We start from the raw sequence: 16,417 nt of genomic DNA, 5'->3' as shown, positions 1-16,417 counted from the left end.
TTAATTTTACTGGCGATATGCTTGGTCTTCTTTTCGCACTGGGTCCACTTGATGGACCTGCAATCTCTTCTGAAGGATTTTGAGCAGTTTCGTTCTGTTCTGCCTTGTCCCCTCCTTCTGGGGAGTCAATCAGGTTTTCCTTTTCTTTTTCTGTATCGTCTGCTTCTGGGAAAGCCCTCCTCTGATCAGGCTCTCCTGCTTCTTCACCTGTTTCGAGCCCTTTGTCACCGTTACTTTCTTCAGGCTCTTTGTCACTTTCAGCTGCTTCAGGCTCTTTGTTACCTTCAGCTGCTTCGTCGCTTTCTGAGGCTCCTCCTTGGTCTTCCCCAAGGGAATCAGTTGCTTCGTCCTCAGAGAATATTTCTCCCTCCTCTATTTCTGCCTGTTCGCTTTCAGTTCTTTTTCGCTCTGTCTCAGCGCTTGGCACTTTGTTATCAGGTACTGGTAACTTCAGCGCTTCAACTTCCTCGTCTGTGGGACACAATACCCTCTTTGTGTGACTGGCATGAATCCAGTTGGGAACTCCCGCACACTTCACAGCAGTGGTAGTCGTCAGAATCACTTGGAAAGGTCCTTTCCAACGGGGTTCCAAACACGACTTCCTCACGTGCTTCTTTATCACAACCCAGTCACCTGCTTTCAGGGTGTGTCCTGGACCTTGGATCGGTGGCAAGGTGGTTGCCTCCACCTGGTGAGAGAAAGAGCGAACCACATCAGCTAGACCTTTGCAGTAGTCTAACACCATATCATCTGTAATATTCAAAAGTGCATTTGCAGGAACTACTGGAAGTCTCATAGCTCTGCCCATGAGAATCTCGTGTGGAGACAGTCCAGTCTTTCGGTCAGGGGTGTTTCTCATTTACATTAACACCAAAGGCAATGCGTCGGGCCATTTCAAGTTTGTTGATGCGCATATTTTCGCCATTCTTGATTTCAATGTGCCATTCATTTGCTCCACTAGACCTGATGCTTCAGGGCGGTAGCTACAATGCAGCTTTTGCTCAATGTTCAGTGCTGCACAAAGCAATTTTATTACTTCATTATTGAAGTGACTTCCCCAATCTGATTCTAAAGAGATCGGGAATCCGAAACGTTGTATTAACTCTCTCAAGAGTAGTTTTGCAACTGTGAGACTGTCATTTCTGCGTGTAGGGTATGCTTCAATCCAGTGACTAAAAATGCACACAACCACCAACACATACTTCAAGCCTCCATGCACAGGCATCTCAATGAAATCCATTTGCATCCTGCTGAATGGACCCCCTGCTCTTCCAATGTGGCTCAAATTTACTACGGTTCCCTTCCCTGCGTTCATCTGTTGGCAAATGACGCAACGGTGGCAAACTGCTTCAGCAACTTGACGGAATTTGGGGTTAAACCAATCAGTTTTAAACAACCTAATCATGGCATCCCTCCCAAGATGAGCTTGTCCATGGTAAAATCTGGCTATCTGTGTCAAAAGGCTATTTGGAAGAACGAATTTCCCTTCTCTTGAAACCCATAATTCATCTAGTCTCTTTACACATTGTGATTTGGTCCACGAGAGTTTCTCATCCTCACTGACATCATTCTGTAAGGATTTCAATTCATCCATTGTATCTATAACCTTTAGAGCAAAGATTTCGCTTTGTTCAAGTTCTGGTTCACTTATCAAATTCCATTCATCCCTGAGCAATATACAGTTCAATGCGCAAAACCTTGCGACTTGATCCGCATATCCATTTCCCAGGGAAACATAGGCCCTCATTCTGACCCTGGCGGTCGGCGGAGAGACGGCGGTCGGACCGCGAACAGACCGGCGGTATTAAAAATGGCATTCTGACCGCGGCGGTCCCCACCGCGACCGACCGCCACTTCTCCACTCCGACCGCCACGGCGGTCATGACCGCCGGGCTGGAGTTTGCGCACTCCGGCCCGGCGGTCGTCCCAAGACCGCCAAGGGTATTATGACCCTGCCTCCCGCCGCGGTTTCTTGCGGGCGGGAACCGCCGTGCGAACCATGGCGGTAAGCACTATCGGGGCCAGGGAATTCCTTCCCTGGCACTGATAGGGGTCTCCCCCACCCCCCACTACCCACCCAAGTCCTCCCCCCACACCCTCCACCCCCCTGCCACCTCCCAGAGGTGGTACGAACCCCCTCGCCACCCCCACCCCGACATGCACATACATGCACCCCGACATGCACACACCCCCAACATGCACATATACACACCCCCTACACACACATACACAACGGGGACACATACCCGCACACATACATGCAGACACGCGCACCTGCCGAACAGCACACATTACCCATAGACACAGCAGCACCCCCCGCCCGCATACACGCACTCACACACCCCCTCTACACACTCACACGCACACCCCCATGCACGCCCACATCACACAACACCCCCCCACCCCCTCCCCTCACGGACGATCAACTTACCTTGTGCGTTGGTCCTCCGGGAGGCGACGGGAGCCATGGGGAGGTGACCGCCAACAGAAGACCGCCAACAGAAGACCGCCACACAGAAATGTGGGTCGTAATACTGTGGGCGGTGTTCTGCTGGCGTGGCGGTGGAGGTTGACCAGTCTCCACATTCCCGCCGACCGCCAGTGTGGCTGCTGGCGGTTTCCCGGCGGAACGCTCCCAGCGGTCAGAATGCGCACAGCGGCATACCGCCGCGGTCGGCGGTCTTCACCGCGGCGGTAACTCGGCGGTCTTGCGAAAAGACCGCCAAGGTCAGAATGAGGGCCATAGTCTTGTCCCTTCGAGTGTGCACTGCATTTCACCACTGCTACTTCCCCTGGTAACTGAATGGCATGTAACAATTCTCTTATTCTTTCACCATTTTTCACTGGTGATCCTGAAGAGGTCATGAAGCCTCTCTGTGACCACAATTGTCCAAAATCATGCACTATTCCAAACCCGTATTGGCTGTCAGTGTAAATAGTAACTTTCATCAATGCAGAAAGTTGGCAAGCTCTAGTAAGGGCTACCAATTCTGCTACCTGTGCAGAGTAAACCCCTTGAAGCCAAGAGGCTTCCAGAACACCTGTTACAGTACATACAGCGTACCCTGCTTTCAATACACCCAGTGCATCTCTTAAACATGAACCATCAACAAAAATGATTTGATCATTTTCTTCTAATCTGGTATCTTTGATATCAGGCCCTGGTTTGGTGCAAAATTCAGTCACCTGAAGACAGTCGTGCTCGATGTCTTCAGCGTTCTCAATTTCAGCATTTTCACTGGGAAACAAGGTTGCTGGATTCAACGTAGTGCACCTTTTCAGCTGCACATTAGGTGATCCCAGAATTATTGTTTCGTACCTTGTGAGTCTAGCACCAGTCATGTGCTGTGTTCGGGAAGGTGTCAAAAGTATCTCGACTGAGTGAGGGACCATGACTGTTAAAGGGTGTCCCATCACTATTCCTTCACTCTGAGTGAGGCTGATACCAACTGCGGCTACAGCGCGCAAGCACCCTGGCAGTGCTGCTGCGACCGGATCCAAAGTAGCTGAAAAATATGCTACTGGTCTGTTTACGCCACCATGGGCTTGGGTCAAGACAGACAAGGAACATGCATCACGTTCATGACAAAACAATGTGAAAGGTTTTGTGTAGTCAGGCATACCTAAAGCTGGAGCCCTGCACATGCATTCTTTCAATTCAATAAAAGCATCCATCTCCTCTCCTTTCAGTTCAATTTCATCCAATGCATCCTTCTGGGTCAGTTTCAGTAAAGATTTTGCTAGAGTTGAGAAGTTGGGAATCCATTGGCGACAATAACTCACCATTCCCAAAAACTTCCTCACCTCCCTCCTCGTCTTTGGGGGACTCATTTGAAGTACACTTGTTATTCTTTCCTTCATTATTCTCCGTGACCCTTTCTCTATTTGGTGACCCAAATATTTCACTTTCTTCCGGCAGAATTGTAATTTCGAAGGAGACACCTTGTGTCCATTTCTTCCCAAATGGTTCAATAGGGCAATGGTGTCAGCTGTGCAGTCACTTTCTGTCCTGGATGCAATCAGTAAGTCATCAATGTACTGTACTAGGGTTGACCCAAATGGTAATTCCAACGCTTCCAAATCTTTCTTTAGAATCTGATTGAAAATTGACGGTGACTCCGAAAACCCTTGAGGAATTCGACACCAACTGTAAACTCTGTCTAAGAATTTGAAACAAAAAAGAAATTGGCTGTCCTCATGAAGAGGCACCGAAAAGAATGCTTGTGACAAGTCGATGACCGAGAACCACTCGGCATCGCAAGGGACTTGAAACATTATCACAGCTGGATTTGGTACTACAGGGCAGCATTTAATTATTATGTCATTTATTTTCCTCAAGTCCTGCACAATTCGGACCTTTCCACTTGGCTTTATTAGTCCCATAATTGGTGAATTACATGGACTGCTTAACACTTCTTTCAGTACTCCCTGCTTTACAAACTCATCAATGAGTTGGGCGACTTTCATGAGGGTGTCTTGTGCCATATGGTACTGTGGGGTCTGGGGAAAGGTTACATTGGGTTTTACAGTCACTTTCACTGGTTCCACTCCTTTCACCAATCCTACCTCTTTTCCTGTCATATCCCACACTTCTTTTCCGACCGTTTCCTGTAACTCAGTTGGAATATCTGCTTCAGTGATCATCGGAAAAAGGGTAATCAGAGGATACTCTTCATCGACAGTCTCCATCTCATCCCCTTCTACACTGTCCTCTTCTTCCCCATCACTGCTCGTCTGAATTCTAATTCCATTGTTCAAACACATGATCGAACATCCCAATTTGCACAATAGGTCTCTCCCTAACAGTGATATCGGGCTCGAGTCGCATACCACAAAATTATGTGACCCTTGATAGTTACCAATTCTGACTTGTACTGGATCTGTGATTGGGTTTGTCAGGTACCTGTTTGCTACTCCCACTACTTGAACTGTTCTCCCTGAAAGAGGCAGATTTGGCACTTCAATGCTCCTAACAGTGGAACGTGTAGCTCCTGTGTCAACCAAGAATGAAACGCGATGACCCATAACTCTTCCCTCCACATACGGACCCTTTTGATCAACTTCCAAAGATGCTGCAAGCACACAATTTCCCTCCTCATCTGAACTTCCACTCTCCCATACATCGTTTATTCCGTTCTCGCTGTGTAGTGGGAATTGGTGTACTGTGTCATTTTGACTCATTCCCTGACCGGTGACCTGTTGAGGAAGCATTGCTTGCTGCTGATTCATTGGTGCTAAGGGTATTTGCATTTGCTGATTAGGTACCATGGGAAACTGCTGTTGCATTGGCTGCAATTGTGTCATTTGCACACGGGGCATTTGCACCTGCTGCGGTTGCATGGGTTGTAGACCCTGCATCTGGTTCATATTGTTTTGGAAATTTGGGTTCGGACCTCTCAGTTTCGGTCCTCTCATAGTTTGAAATGCATTGACATCATTGTTTTGCTGACCTACACCTTCCTGCACCATCATTGGGCACTCCCGTTTCAAATGCCCGACAATTCCGCACGTGTGACATGGCATCACCTTCTTCATTGCCTGTATACCATTTGGAATCATAACGGTATTCAAATCAGGACCATTATTCACAAAACCTCCTCGGCCTCTGCCTCTCATCTGCGGCTGAAACATAGCATTTCCCTGTTGCTGCTGCTGCGGCATCTGTTGTTGAAACCCTTGCAAACCTTGTAAACCTGTCTGAGCTGCTCTGAGCTGCATCACCATCACCTTTTCCTTCAATCTTTTCTGCTTTGTCTCAATCTCATCACTGCAGTATTTTGCATAATTCAACACTTCATTGATCGACTTTGACTGCCAACAAATCAAATGCGATTTAATCATCTGGCTAATTTCAGGTCTCAGCCCTTCCACAAACCTGAACACAAAATGAAGCATGTCCTTTGGTTCAATCGTTTCCGTGCCACTGTAATTTTTAAACGCTTTCAACAACCTCTCATAATATGCGTGTATAGATTATTTAATCTCTTGGGCGGTCCTGTCAATCCTTTGCCAATCCACATTTTTCGACGCAACCTTGGTTTTCAAGTGCTCGATCACCTTGTGGTACAAACTCATTACCGTAGGTGATGGCGCACCTGTGTCCCTATCTCTCTCTGGTTCACTCGTCGGCCAACCTACAGCCCTTTTACAATCTTCCCACAAATCAGCCGGAACCACAATCTCAAATAAGGTATTCAGGTCTTCCCAGAGACACTTCGCGAGTTTCACAAATCTATCTGTTTGTTGATACCACTCGATCGTTTTTTCTCTCAATTTGGGAAAGTCGTCCGTAAAGGATTGAATATCGCACCTGTGCCATGGTACATGCACAAGTTTTCCCCCTGCTGTCTCTCTCATTGGTAATATGGTTATCAGATCGTCATTCTGTTGTTTTTTCTCACTTCGTTCCGAAGTATTTTCCTTCTTTTTATCCTTTTTCTTGATCCACCTGCTTTCCCACTTGTCTAAACATCTCCAGACCTGTGCACTCTGCAGTATCTCTTTAAGGTGTGTTTTCATCCCTGCGGATCTCATGTGTTCAAAGTCTTTTGTGTCGAAGTCTAACCTGTAACTCCTACTCAGGTGTTTAGTCTTACCTATATCAATCTCGTGTCTGTCTGCAATTTCTTGTAATTTCTTATGTATGCTGCTCACTTCTCTTGTAATCCTAGGGCACATGTATCTTAGTTCTTCCTCCGTGTATGATTCTAATCTGTTCAAACCCATTGTTCCCTCAACCAGTTCATCTGCCTCCATACCCAACCTTATTTTATTCAGGTATTCTTCTCCCTTCCCGCTGGATACACTCTGTGGGGAGTTCAGGCTGTTGAACCATTGTGTTAGCTGTTGCGCGTTCAGTCCCATCAGTGTAGCAGTTACATCAACTGCCACTGACGGTTTCTGTACTGTTTCAGTCTGTGAGGTTAACGGTACTAATAGTGGTGGATGTGACCTTACCACGGTTGACGGAGCACAAATTGGAATTGGGCTAAATTCCGACAAGGACCCAGATCCATTTGGCAGTGCCGCTATCGGAGTTGTCTCTGGAGTGGTTTCTATGCATCTCCTCCCTGTCCCATTCTGTATCATTGACCCTTGGTCGCTTGTGCTTGAATTTGCCTGTATGTACAGTGGTACTGGTGGACCTACAGTGATAGGTAGGGATATCGCGTCTGGATTCTGTCTGTTCCCCGAATTCTGTGGCATGTTAATCCCCACATTATGGTTCATCATTGCTGGCATACCTAACTGGCTTTCTACTACTCGCACTTCTTGTGTCTGCTTTTGGGGCATCGAGAACTGTGTTGATTCAGCTTGAATCAATGTCGGTCTCTGATAGTTTTGTCCTCCCTGCGCCATTGAATCGGAAGTCATTCCCATGTTATGCTCATCACAACAGTGCCTTTGAACCTGTGGCTGATAGTTATCAGCAGGTTTCAATGCTGGCACGTCTGGGTACATCCTCTGGACCCGTGGTATTCGTGGTGAGAAAGGCATGTCAGAACTGTTCGGCCTCTGAGATCTTCTCAAATTTGGCGTTACATTACCCTGTATTGGTTCTGGAGGGGCAGTACTAATGCTTAAGCCTTTTTCGCTTTCCACATATGGCGGTGGGCGATCATTCAGCAATTGTATAATGAACTCCTCATCATCTGACTCGTCTCCCCTTTTTGAGTTTCTATTGCTCTCTCCTTCTCTGGACTGACTCCTGTTTGTCTTACAGGTGGCTTTCCTTCCTTCCGTCTCCGCTTCCTCAGCAATCGCTGGAAACAATTTAATTCCCTGCAATACGTCTGATCTCCAAACCTTCTGTGTGCTGTCCCATCTAGCATCCGCTAGTGTCTTTTCTACTTTTCTTATTCTTGTCTCAAATTTCTTTTGTTGTTGGTTTCTAGCTATTAGCTCCCAAATTGCCAATGCCTCAAACTGTGCTGGCCTTGGGGGTACTTTCATGTCGTATAGCGCAAACCTCAGATTTTCTAAAACCCTTAGGTTAAACGACCCGTGGATAGGGAACGCTACACTTCCATGTTTTTCTGTTAATTTGCACCATTGCTTTAGCCAAAGACATGGCGCTACACCCTTTTCTTCAATGACAATGTAAGCTGGCGTACCCTCAGGCGGTGTTTCTTCTCCTACATTTGCTTTAATATAAACATCTCCCCTCATGGCACTCTTAAATGCTTTGAAAAATTTCATCTTTCCGTCTTTTGTTTTTCTAAAAATATGTAATCAATAAGTGACTTTAATTCCCGGAATACTCTTCGCTTGCCTTTCCCCTTCCAATTGCGCTTCACGGACTGCGTCCAATCCGTGCGCGACCCTTCTCACCAACCGACCTGTCCCAGCGTGGCTCCTAGTGACGTCACACTCACACACTGCGGCTGACAAAGTCCTGCGGCTTGTTCTCTTTTCATTCGGCTTCACTCATAAACTAATTTCTGCAATATAACGCGAGCACTTAACCAAAAGAATAAAACAGATCTGTCGGTTTACTACAGGAAGGGTAACACAATCGCTTCAGAAACCTTAGGGATTTTTCACTAGCCTCGGCAGTTATTCCATCTTTCTCGGTTTCCCACTTTCGCAAGCAAAATTTGACCCGCAAACTTTACTCTCAACTGATCAATGAACTATTCTAGTGCACTTTAGAATTCGTCAAATCTCAAAGTCGAAATTTTCTTTCACTCTGCAACATTCATACCGACTTGTTGACCACGCCCGATCAACCTATTAAACCGACCAGATCACAACATCAAACAAGTGTCACATACACTTTTCAACATACTCCGGAGTCTCTTGACCTCGCAGGGCCCGTCTCAACATCAACAACCACGTGGACAAATTTTTCTGCTCAAAGCGCTACACACATGTGAAGTTCGACGACTTCCCTACTCTCACACCTTTGGAGGAACAGTCCTCTAATATCTTTTAACCCCTTAAATCCTCACAAACTTCTCAATTAATCTGCGGCGATAAGCTGTGCAAGCGCGAAACCCTAACTTCACTCATACCGTCACTAGAAATGCTGAGACCATTCTCATACCTCTATGTCCTCCATTCGCAAGCTCCGAGATCCCGGGAAAGTCATTGGGGACTTAGGGCATCATCATCCCTCCAACTTCTTTTATCAAAGAAAATTCTAACTTGACTCTGTCTATTGTTCGGATGGGGTCCCAAAGGGCAAAACCATCAATCTCTGCCACCATCTACTGGTAACGCGTCCAGCCCTTATAAATTTCCTGTACCTGGACACGTTGGAGGTCGGTGGATCTTTTAACCGAGTCGGGCTCTCCTCATCCTAAAATAGCTGAGTCATTCAGATCAATAATCAATAACTACTGTAATCGGTAATCAATACCCAATTAATAGGTCAATTTAGCACATCAGAAATCAATAACAGTTAGTATTTCGGCGCACCATGACCTTTCAGTCATGAATAACCACACCAGTTTATTAAAAGTTAGTGAATTTATTTCCCTATATTAACAAAGCTAGCACGATATATATATGTCTCAACACCAATTGATATATGTATATGAACATTACTAGCTGTCCATAACGGTGGAAGAAACGCAATCTACGCAAAATCTGGATGATGATACACTCTGTTATAGCAATGCAAATCACCAATGTGACTAACTGTATTTGACTAATTGCATACATTCGGTCAGCATAACAAGATTTCAATTCTTCATGATACATTGAATGAATACCTCGACTAACCTCTAATTAGCATTGGCATGTGGGGCTTCATGCGAAACGAATTTAGTCAACACAAATTTGGAAAACTTCTAGCTAGGGCCCTGTCAAAATAGCAGTTGGTACCTAAAAGGAAAAACACAATGCATAATACATTTATCCTTTCATATTTACCAAATACAATCAGCATTCAAGAAAAGTCTTCGTCCTTCAGGTACCGGTTGATCAGCATGGGGCAAGTTTCGAAGGGGCAAAGTTAAGGGCAAGCTTCCTTGCAACGGCAAGGAGAATAGGGCAAAGTTACTGCATAGGCAAGACGGGGCAAATCAAAGTTAAAGTCTCTAGGGTGAGAATTCTTAAGTCTCTTTCTCTCGAATAGAGAAAAGGGTATCAGGGTGTCGTCCAAAATGGAGTCTGGCATCAGGCTTCAAACTGGCATCGAGGAAAATGGCTGACTTCTCTTTGTCCGGTGGGTTTAAGTAAGAAACATTCCAAATTCTGCAGGGTCTTCCATTGGAGGGTTCATAGGTTGGCTTCAAATTGTCCAATGAAAAATTGCCTTTTACTAGAACTTATTTGTGCATACATTAGCCTTGGAGCCTTGGAACACAAATTGTCTCATGGTTTGCCAATTATTTTTGGTATCTGTACCTTCATTGTCCACACCTGCAGAGACTGACCTTGTATCAAAGGGGATGTAACCGGCCTAGCACGAAACCTTGGAGATAAGTGTACCAGCCAGTTTCTACTGGAAAAATACAACTTCAAGCAAGAATATATGTTTCATTAGTTCAAGGAAAAAAAGGAATCACGCAGTTAGAATTTGAAGCCAAGCAACTAGGCCAAAGCCTATACTAAATTTAAGCTAAGCAAAACAGTTTTCAAACAAGAAATCATGGCATACATTTGCGATTATGACGGATTACTACATTTTCAATACTTCATGATTAATAAAGCTCGTTTACAATGATGGCGAACTACCCCGAGGGCACATTTTCCCTCGTATATTATTTCTTTTACTAACATCACTCTATATTATTAGTTTGATTATGCAATATGTATGAATATATATAGGACCCTCTTTTTCTGCGTCATCAGGATCACCCTACTTGTTCATTAGGTAAAAGACCAGTGAGTAAAGTCAAACCCATGGGAATATCATTCAGCATCCAACCAGTATTTGATTTTGAACAACGTGCTAGAAGGCTACTGCCAATTACACTAATTTGACTAGCCTGATACCTACCCTTGTGTTCCTCACTCCGTTTTGTTACTCTTCAGATTTAGAGATAGCTAGGAGTAACAATTTAAATCACCTCTGTTGCTACATGCAACATGTGATCTAATCAATAACTAGGGGAAACAATTACAATTCTCTCTGTTGCAACATACAACATGTGATCTAATCGCTAGCTGGGGTATTAATTTAAATCCCTTATGTTGCTATATGCAATATTTGACTCAATAAGTAACTAGGGGCATCAATTGAAATTCCCTTTGTTGCTAAATGCAATACACAATCTAATTGATAACTAGGGGCAACAATTGAAACCTCCTCCATCGCCACCTGCGACACAGGATTAAATCAATATCTTGCGTAACAAATGGACTCCCATCTGTTGCTACATGTGGCACGTGACTTAGGGCCTGAGTTAGATTTAAGCAGACGGGTTACTCCGTCACAATGGTGACAGACAGATATCTAGTCCGCCGGATTATAAATCCCATTAAATCCTATGGGAATTATATTTCCCATTATATCCTATGGGATTTATATTTCTGAGGACACAATATTCGTCACTGTTCTGACAGAGTAACCCATCCTCCGAAATCGAAATCAGGCACTTACTGTTTAACAAAGAGTAACAATTATACTCCCTTCAGTTGCTGCCTGCAAAACGTGATGTAATCAATAACTAGGGGTAAAAATCAAGTTTGATTTTGCTTTTGCTAGGTTTAGCAACAAGCTATTTGTCCTTGTTATCAGTCACTATTCGTTAACATGCTGCACAGATAAGATTTCAATGAAAATTATTATACAATTCAGTGGCTTATTATCAGGGTCAAAGGTCATGTGTCATCACTTCCATTAATGTCATCACTTCCATTAATGTCATCAGAGTCAAATAGCATGTGATGTCACTTCCACTTCTGCTACAATTTCAGTGGAACTAAATGATTGAATAAATGTTGGAAATTGTTATTTTACAATTTTGCTAAAGACCTCATTATGATTTTTTTCCTTTCTTAGGGCTGAAGGCTTTCCCGGGAGACTGGCTTTCAAAGCGGCAGCATCCTGGCAAAAGATTCCAGACAGACATGGAAAAGCGACAGCACCCAGGAAAAAGGGAGGATCCTGATGACACCTCTTATGTGGAGCTCCAGAAACGACAGCACCCAGGAAAGAGGGAAGAGGATGAAGCTGACAGCTATTTGGAGCTCCAGAAGCGCCAGCACCCAGGAAGGCGCTCAGCGGTAGAGCCGGATCTGGACTATCCCATTTCACAATTGTCTTACCTCAACGAGTTATCCAAGAGGCAGCACCCTGGCAAAAGAAGTCCCAGCTACAGCAAGAGGCAGCACCCCGGAAAACGGAGTTGGGAGGAAGAGTCAGAGGATGAAGAAGCTGTAGATCTGGAGAAACGCCAGCACCCCGGCAAGAGGTACCTGGATTCCGAAAGCCTCACAGATGCAACACCCTGTGATGGCCAGGACACACTCAACTGCAGTAAAGCTGGCCTGCTGCTGGAGTTACTTGATAACGTACACAAGGGTCGAGGAGAGGAGAAGCGACAGCACCCAGGGAGGAGGTCTCTGTGGGAAGGAGAGATGATCACTCAAGAGTGAGCAGGTGCAGCCCCTAGCCTTGCATCATCACATTGTTCTGGAGAGGTCTGTATGGCCACCGAACATTGTCCAAGCCCTTAAACTCATCTTCAGTGGACAAAACCCCATCACCCCCCTTTTCAGAATCCTTGCCTTTAAAACAAACATTAGATAACCCTGACTTGAAAGTAAATTGTATCACCTTAAAGGAGATGGCAGCATTTGTGGAAGATGTTACTTGGAACATGGTGCTTTTAAGACATAGGCCCTCATTCTGACCTTGGCGGGCGGCGGAGGCCGCCCGCCAAAGTCCCGCCGTCAGCTTACCGTTCCGCGGTCGAAAGACCGCGGCGGTAATTCTGACTTTCCCGCTGGGCTGGCGGGCGGTCGCCTTCAGGCCGCCCGCCAGCCCAGCGGGAAAGAGGCTTCCACGATGAAGCCGGCTCGGAATCGAGCCGGCGGAGTGGAAGCTGTGCGACGGGTGCAGTTGCACCCGTCGCGTATTTCACTGTCTGCGCAGCAGACAGTGAAATACATTTAGGGGCCCTCTTACGGGGGCCCCTGCAATGCCCATGCCAGTGGCATGGGCACTGCAGGGGCCCCCAGGGGCCCCGCGACCCCCCCTACCGCCATCCGGATCCCGGCGGTCGGACCGCCGGGATCTGGATGGCGGTAGGGGGGTCGGAATCCCCTCGGCGGCGCAGCAAGCTGCGCCGCCGTGGAGGATTCAATGGGGCGGCGGTACACTGGCGGGAGCCCGCCAGTGGTGCCGGTCCGACCGCGGCTTTACCGCCGCGGTCGGAATCCCCATTGGAGCACCGCCGGCCTGTCGGCGGTGCTCCCGCGGTCCTCCGCCCTGGCGGTCTTTGACCGCCAGGGTCAGAATGACCGCCATAGTTCCTAATATGGACTTTGGAGGAGGGGGTTACATGACGGAGATCTCATCTGCTGTATTACGATTCCGTTATTTCCAATGGCAATCGTAATATTGGAGATTGGATATCGGTTACGTTTGTGACCGAGTAACCCATCAGCCAAACTCTAAATCAGGCCCAGAGTGTTGCTGGTTAGGGAATGATAGCTTATCTGATCCATACACCATCTGCATTGATACAACTGCAATTCCATCAACCTCACAGAAAGATTATAGTTCCGGCCAGGCTGCTATCCCAGTTAATGTCCTGTTACAGTGACACCAGCAGGCCCTAGAATTGGCACTGTACGAATCCAAACTCTGCAGTTGCTCAATGGGTGGGACTGCGGAGAGTGGATAACTTGTCCCCCTTGGCTCAGAGAGTATGACAGCTAAGTGTGATGGCACACTGGTTGCAATGAATGAGGTTAGGGCCTCCCTGAGTGGAGTAGCTGACTTGTGGAGCTCAGTGCATGGAGTGGTGAGAGTAAGGGTGAATGAGTAGAGCAGCTGACTTGTGGAGCCAAGTGCAAGGAGTGGTGAGAGTAAGGGATGAATGACCGGAGCAGCTGACTGCAGGAGCTCAATGAGTGGTGTGATGAGAGTAGTGGAGGAACTGACTAATGTAGTCTAATGAGTGATGTGGTGAGAGCAGGACATCTGAGTGGGGTAGCCAAATGCAGGACTTCATTAAATGCATTGTTGAGATTAGGTGGTCTATGAGTTGAGTAGGTGACTGCAGAGGCTGAATGAGTGGAGTGGCGAGAGCAGTGTGTCAATAAGTGGAAAAGATGACCAGCGAGTGTGATGGTTGAGTGCAAGGGGTCGCTGGGTGCACTGAATGAGTGCAGAAGGTGAATGAATGCAGTGTCAGGCTGCAGGGGCTCAGTGAGTGGAGTGGCTGAGGACACGGGCTACAAGCCTGTAAAGACTGGTGAAAGGGGTGGCTGGGTGCAAGGACTCCAAGCGCAGTGAGTGGCATGGCAGACTACATGAGGGTTTCTGATAGGTGCTACACCTTTGGGAATTTCTCATTCCTTTTAATGTCACCTGTCCGGGTGCACAATATAAGCAACTTTAGGCCAATGTACTTTGAAGTCTTCCCATGTCCTATTGAGAGCTCTCCCACTTTCACAATAGGCCTGTCCGCCACTACAGTCCGCTTCATGAGAGGCCATTTAATTCAACAAAAGTTGTAATAAGCTGTTGCTTTGACTACATTTCTTGTGGGAGTGCCTTTCCTTTGGTGATCTCTGTTTTAGCCCAAAGCAAAATGGCCGCCATCAGGCTTTGAAAAATGAAATGAAGGTAGGAAGAGATAGAAAGTGAGAGAGAAAGGGAGCGACAGAGAAAAGGTAATAGAGAGGAAGACTGAGAGGAAGACAAAGAGAGAGGGGAAGAGAAAGAGGGACACTTGAACATTCAAGCTTTTCTTACCTCCCACACCACTTTAAAGAGGTCTGCTTACCCCTCCCTTTCACTCGAAAGTGCAAAAATCCCACATAACATTTATTCCTGCCCCAGTAAAATGCCTTTCATTAGGTGGCCTGCATACCTCTCCCATGCATAACCACGAAGAGCGCAAAATGCCCCATCCCACATTCTGGATGTTGTTTTGGTGATGTAAACGCATTCAAATCCCGCTTAGCACAATCACAACCCTCCCCCCACAAAAAAATTACAAAACATGAAATGATTTCTCTTCAATAAGAAAAAAATAATATAATGAACGTGCAAAGTATTTTTTTAGCCAAAGATCTTATCTGTTGTGTCGATCAATAAAAGGTTTATTCTGAACTGTATATAAATATTTTAATACTCAGGTGGAAGTCTGCTCCTTTGTACAGAGACTGGCACCGTCCACTTGCTAACCTATGATTTGTGTAAAATAATAAAGATTGCATCCAGGATACAAGCGCACTCTCTATAGCTATGTTCACCGTTTCTGCCTATGCATCACTCTCTTCACTACTAAAGTGAGAATTTTTTTTTCACAATTTGGTGTGGTGTCTGCAGGAACGGCTTGCGGTTGTTAATAGGGGCACGACGGCATGCAGGCGGGGGAATTAATTACAAAAAAAAAAAACCTTACCTGTATCATCGGCCCCGACGCTGCGGTCATCACCGCGCCACTCCTCTGCTGCAGGCAGGCTGCAGGCACAAGCTCCGAGCCTGCCCTGCGGGCAATCCTGACGCTTCTCAAAGCAGCACTGGGACTGCCTGGGAGCCTGTGCCTGCTCTCTCCAGCTCGGCAACACAGTGTCGGGCTGCAGAGAGCCAGCCAAACATACATGCGCAATGAGGGGGAGTAGTGCACGTCACAGCCCGTGGCTCCACCCCTTTTACTAAAAAACGATAACAAACATAGGGCCTGATTCTAACTTTGGAGGACGGTGTTAAACCGTCCCAAAAGTGGCGGATATACCACCTACCGTATTACGAGTTCCATAGGATATAATGGACTCGTAATACGGTAAGTGGTATATCCGCCACTTTTGGGACGGTTTAACACCGTCCTCCAAAGTTAGAATCAGGCCCATAGTTCAGTATTGTGTTTTAGCAAAAGGTTTGCAGCTGCTGCTGGCAGGGGGGCAACTCTCCTCCACCCTAGCCAAGGAGCCATGCCTGGGTGCCTGTATGTGACCCGGTCCCCTCTCGTTGCTGAGTCTATGCTGATTACCTATGTGCAGGGTGACTGGAATTCTGCGATTTTGCAACCATGCTGTTTTCCGCATAATTATGGATTTGCTTTGTTTCAAGATCAAACGGATCAAAAATTACTAAAAACTTGGTGACATTTAACCGCACAGTGGAAGGCTCTTAGCAAAGGTTCCCTCGTTACCTTTCAGTAGCTTATTGCTGTATTTGGGTATTAAATTTGTAACATTTGCAATAGCGTCACCATGTATACAAACGACAAAGTAATGCAGTAATTCTAGCACATTATGGGCCTGATTCTAACTTTGGAGGACGGTG

General features: G+C 46.4%; 1 protein-coding gene across 1 annotated transcript in view; it reads left to right on the top strand.

Annotated features, from left to right (window-relative positions):
- Window positions 1-12,793, top strand: part of TRH (thyrotropin releasing hormone) — a 69,916-nt gene extending 57,123 nt beyond the window's left edge. Inside the window, exon 3 of the mRNA XM_069206306.1 lies at window positions 11,954-12,793. Within this exon, the coding sequence (XP_069062407.1) occupies window positions 11,954-12,549 (596 nt within the window). The 3' untranslated portion in view covers window positions 12,550-12,793. The remainder of the gene's footprint in view (window positions 1-11,953) is intronic.
- The last annotated feature ends 3,624 nt before the right edge of the window (window positions 12,794-16,417 follow it).

The sequence above is a fragment of the Pleurodeles waltl genome, chromosome 9, assembly GCF_031143425.1.
Source record: "Pleurodeles waltl isolate 20211129_DDA chromosome 9, aPleWal1.hap1.20221129, whole genome shotgun sequence".
Lineage (NCBI taxonomy): Eukaryota > Metazoa > Chordata > Amphibia > Caudata > Salamandridae > Pleurodeles > Pleurodeles waltl.
Note: the sequence above shows the minus strand (reverse complement) of the source record. Positions and strands in the feature narration are given on the sequence as shown.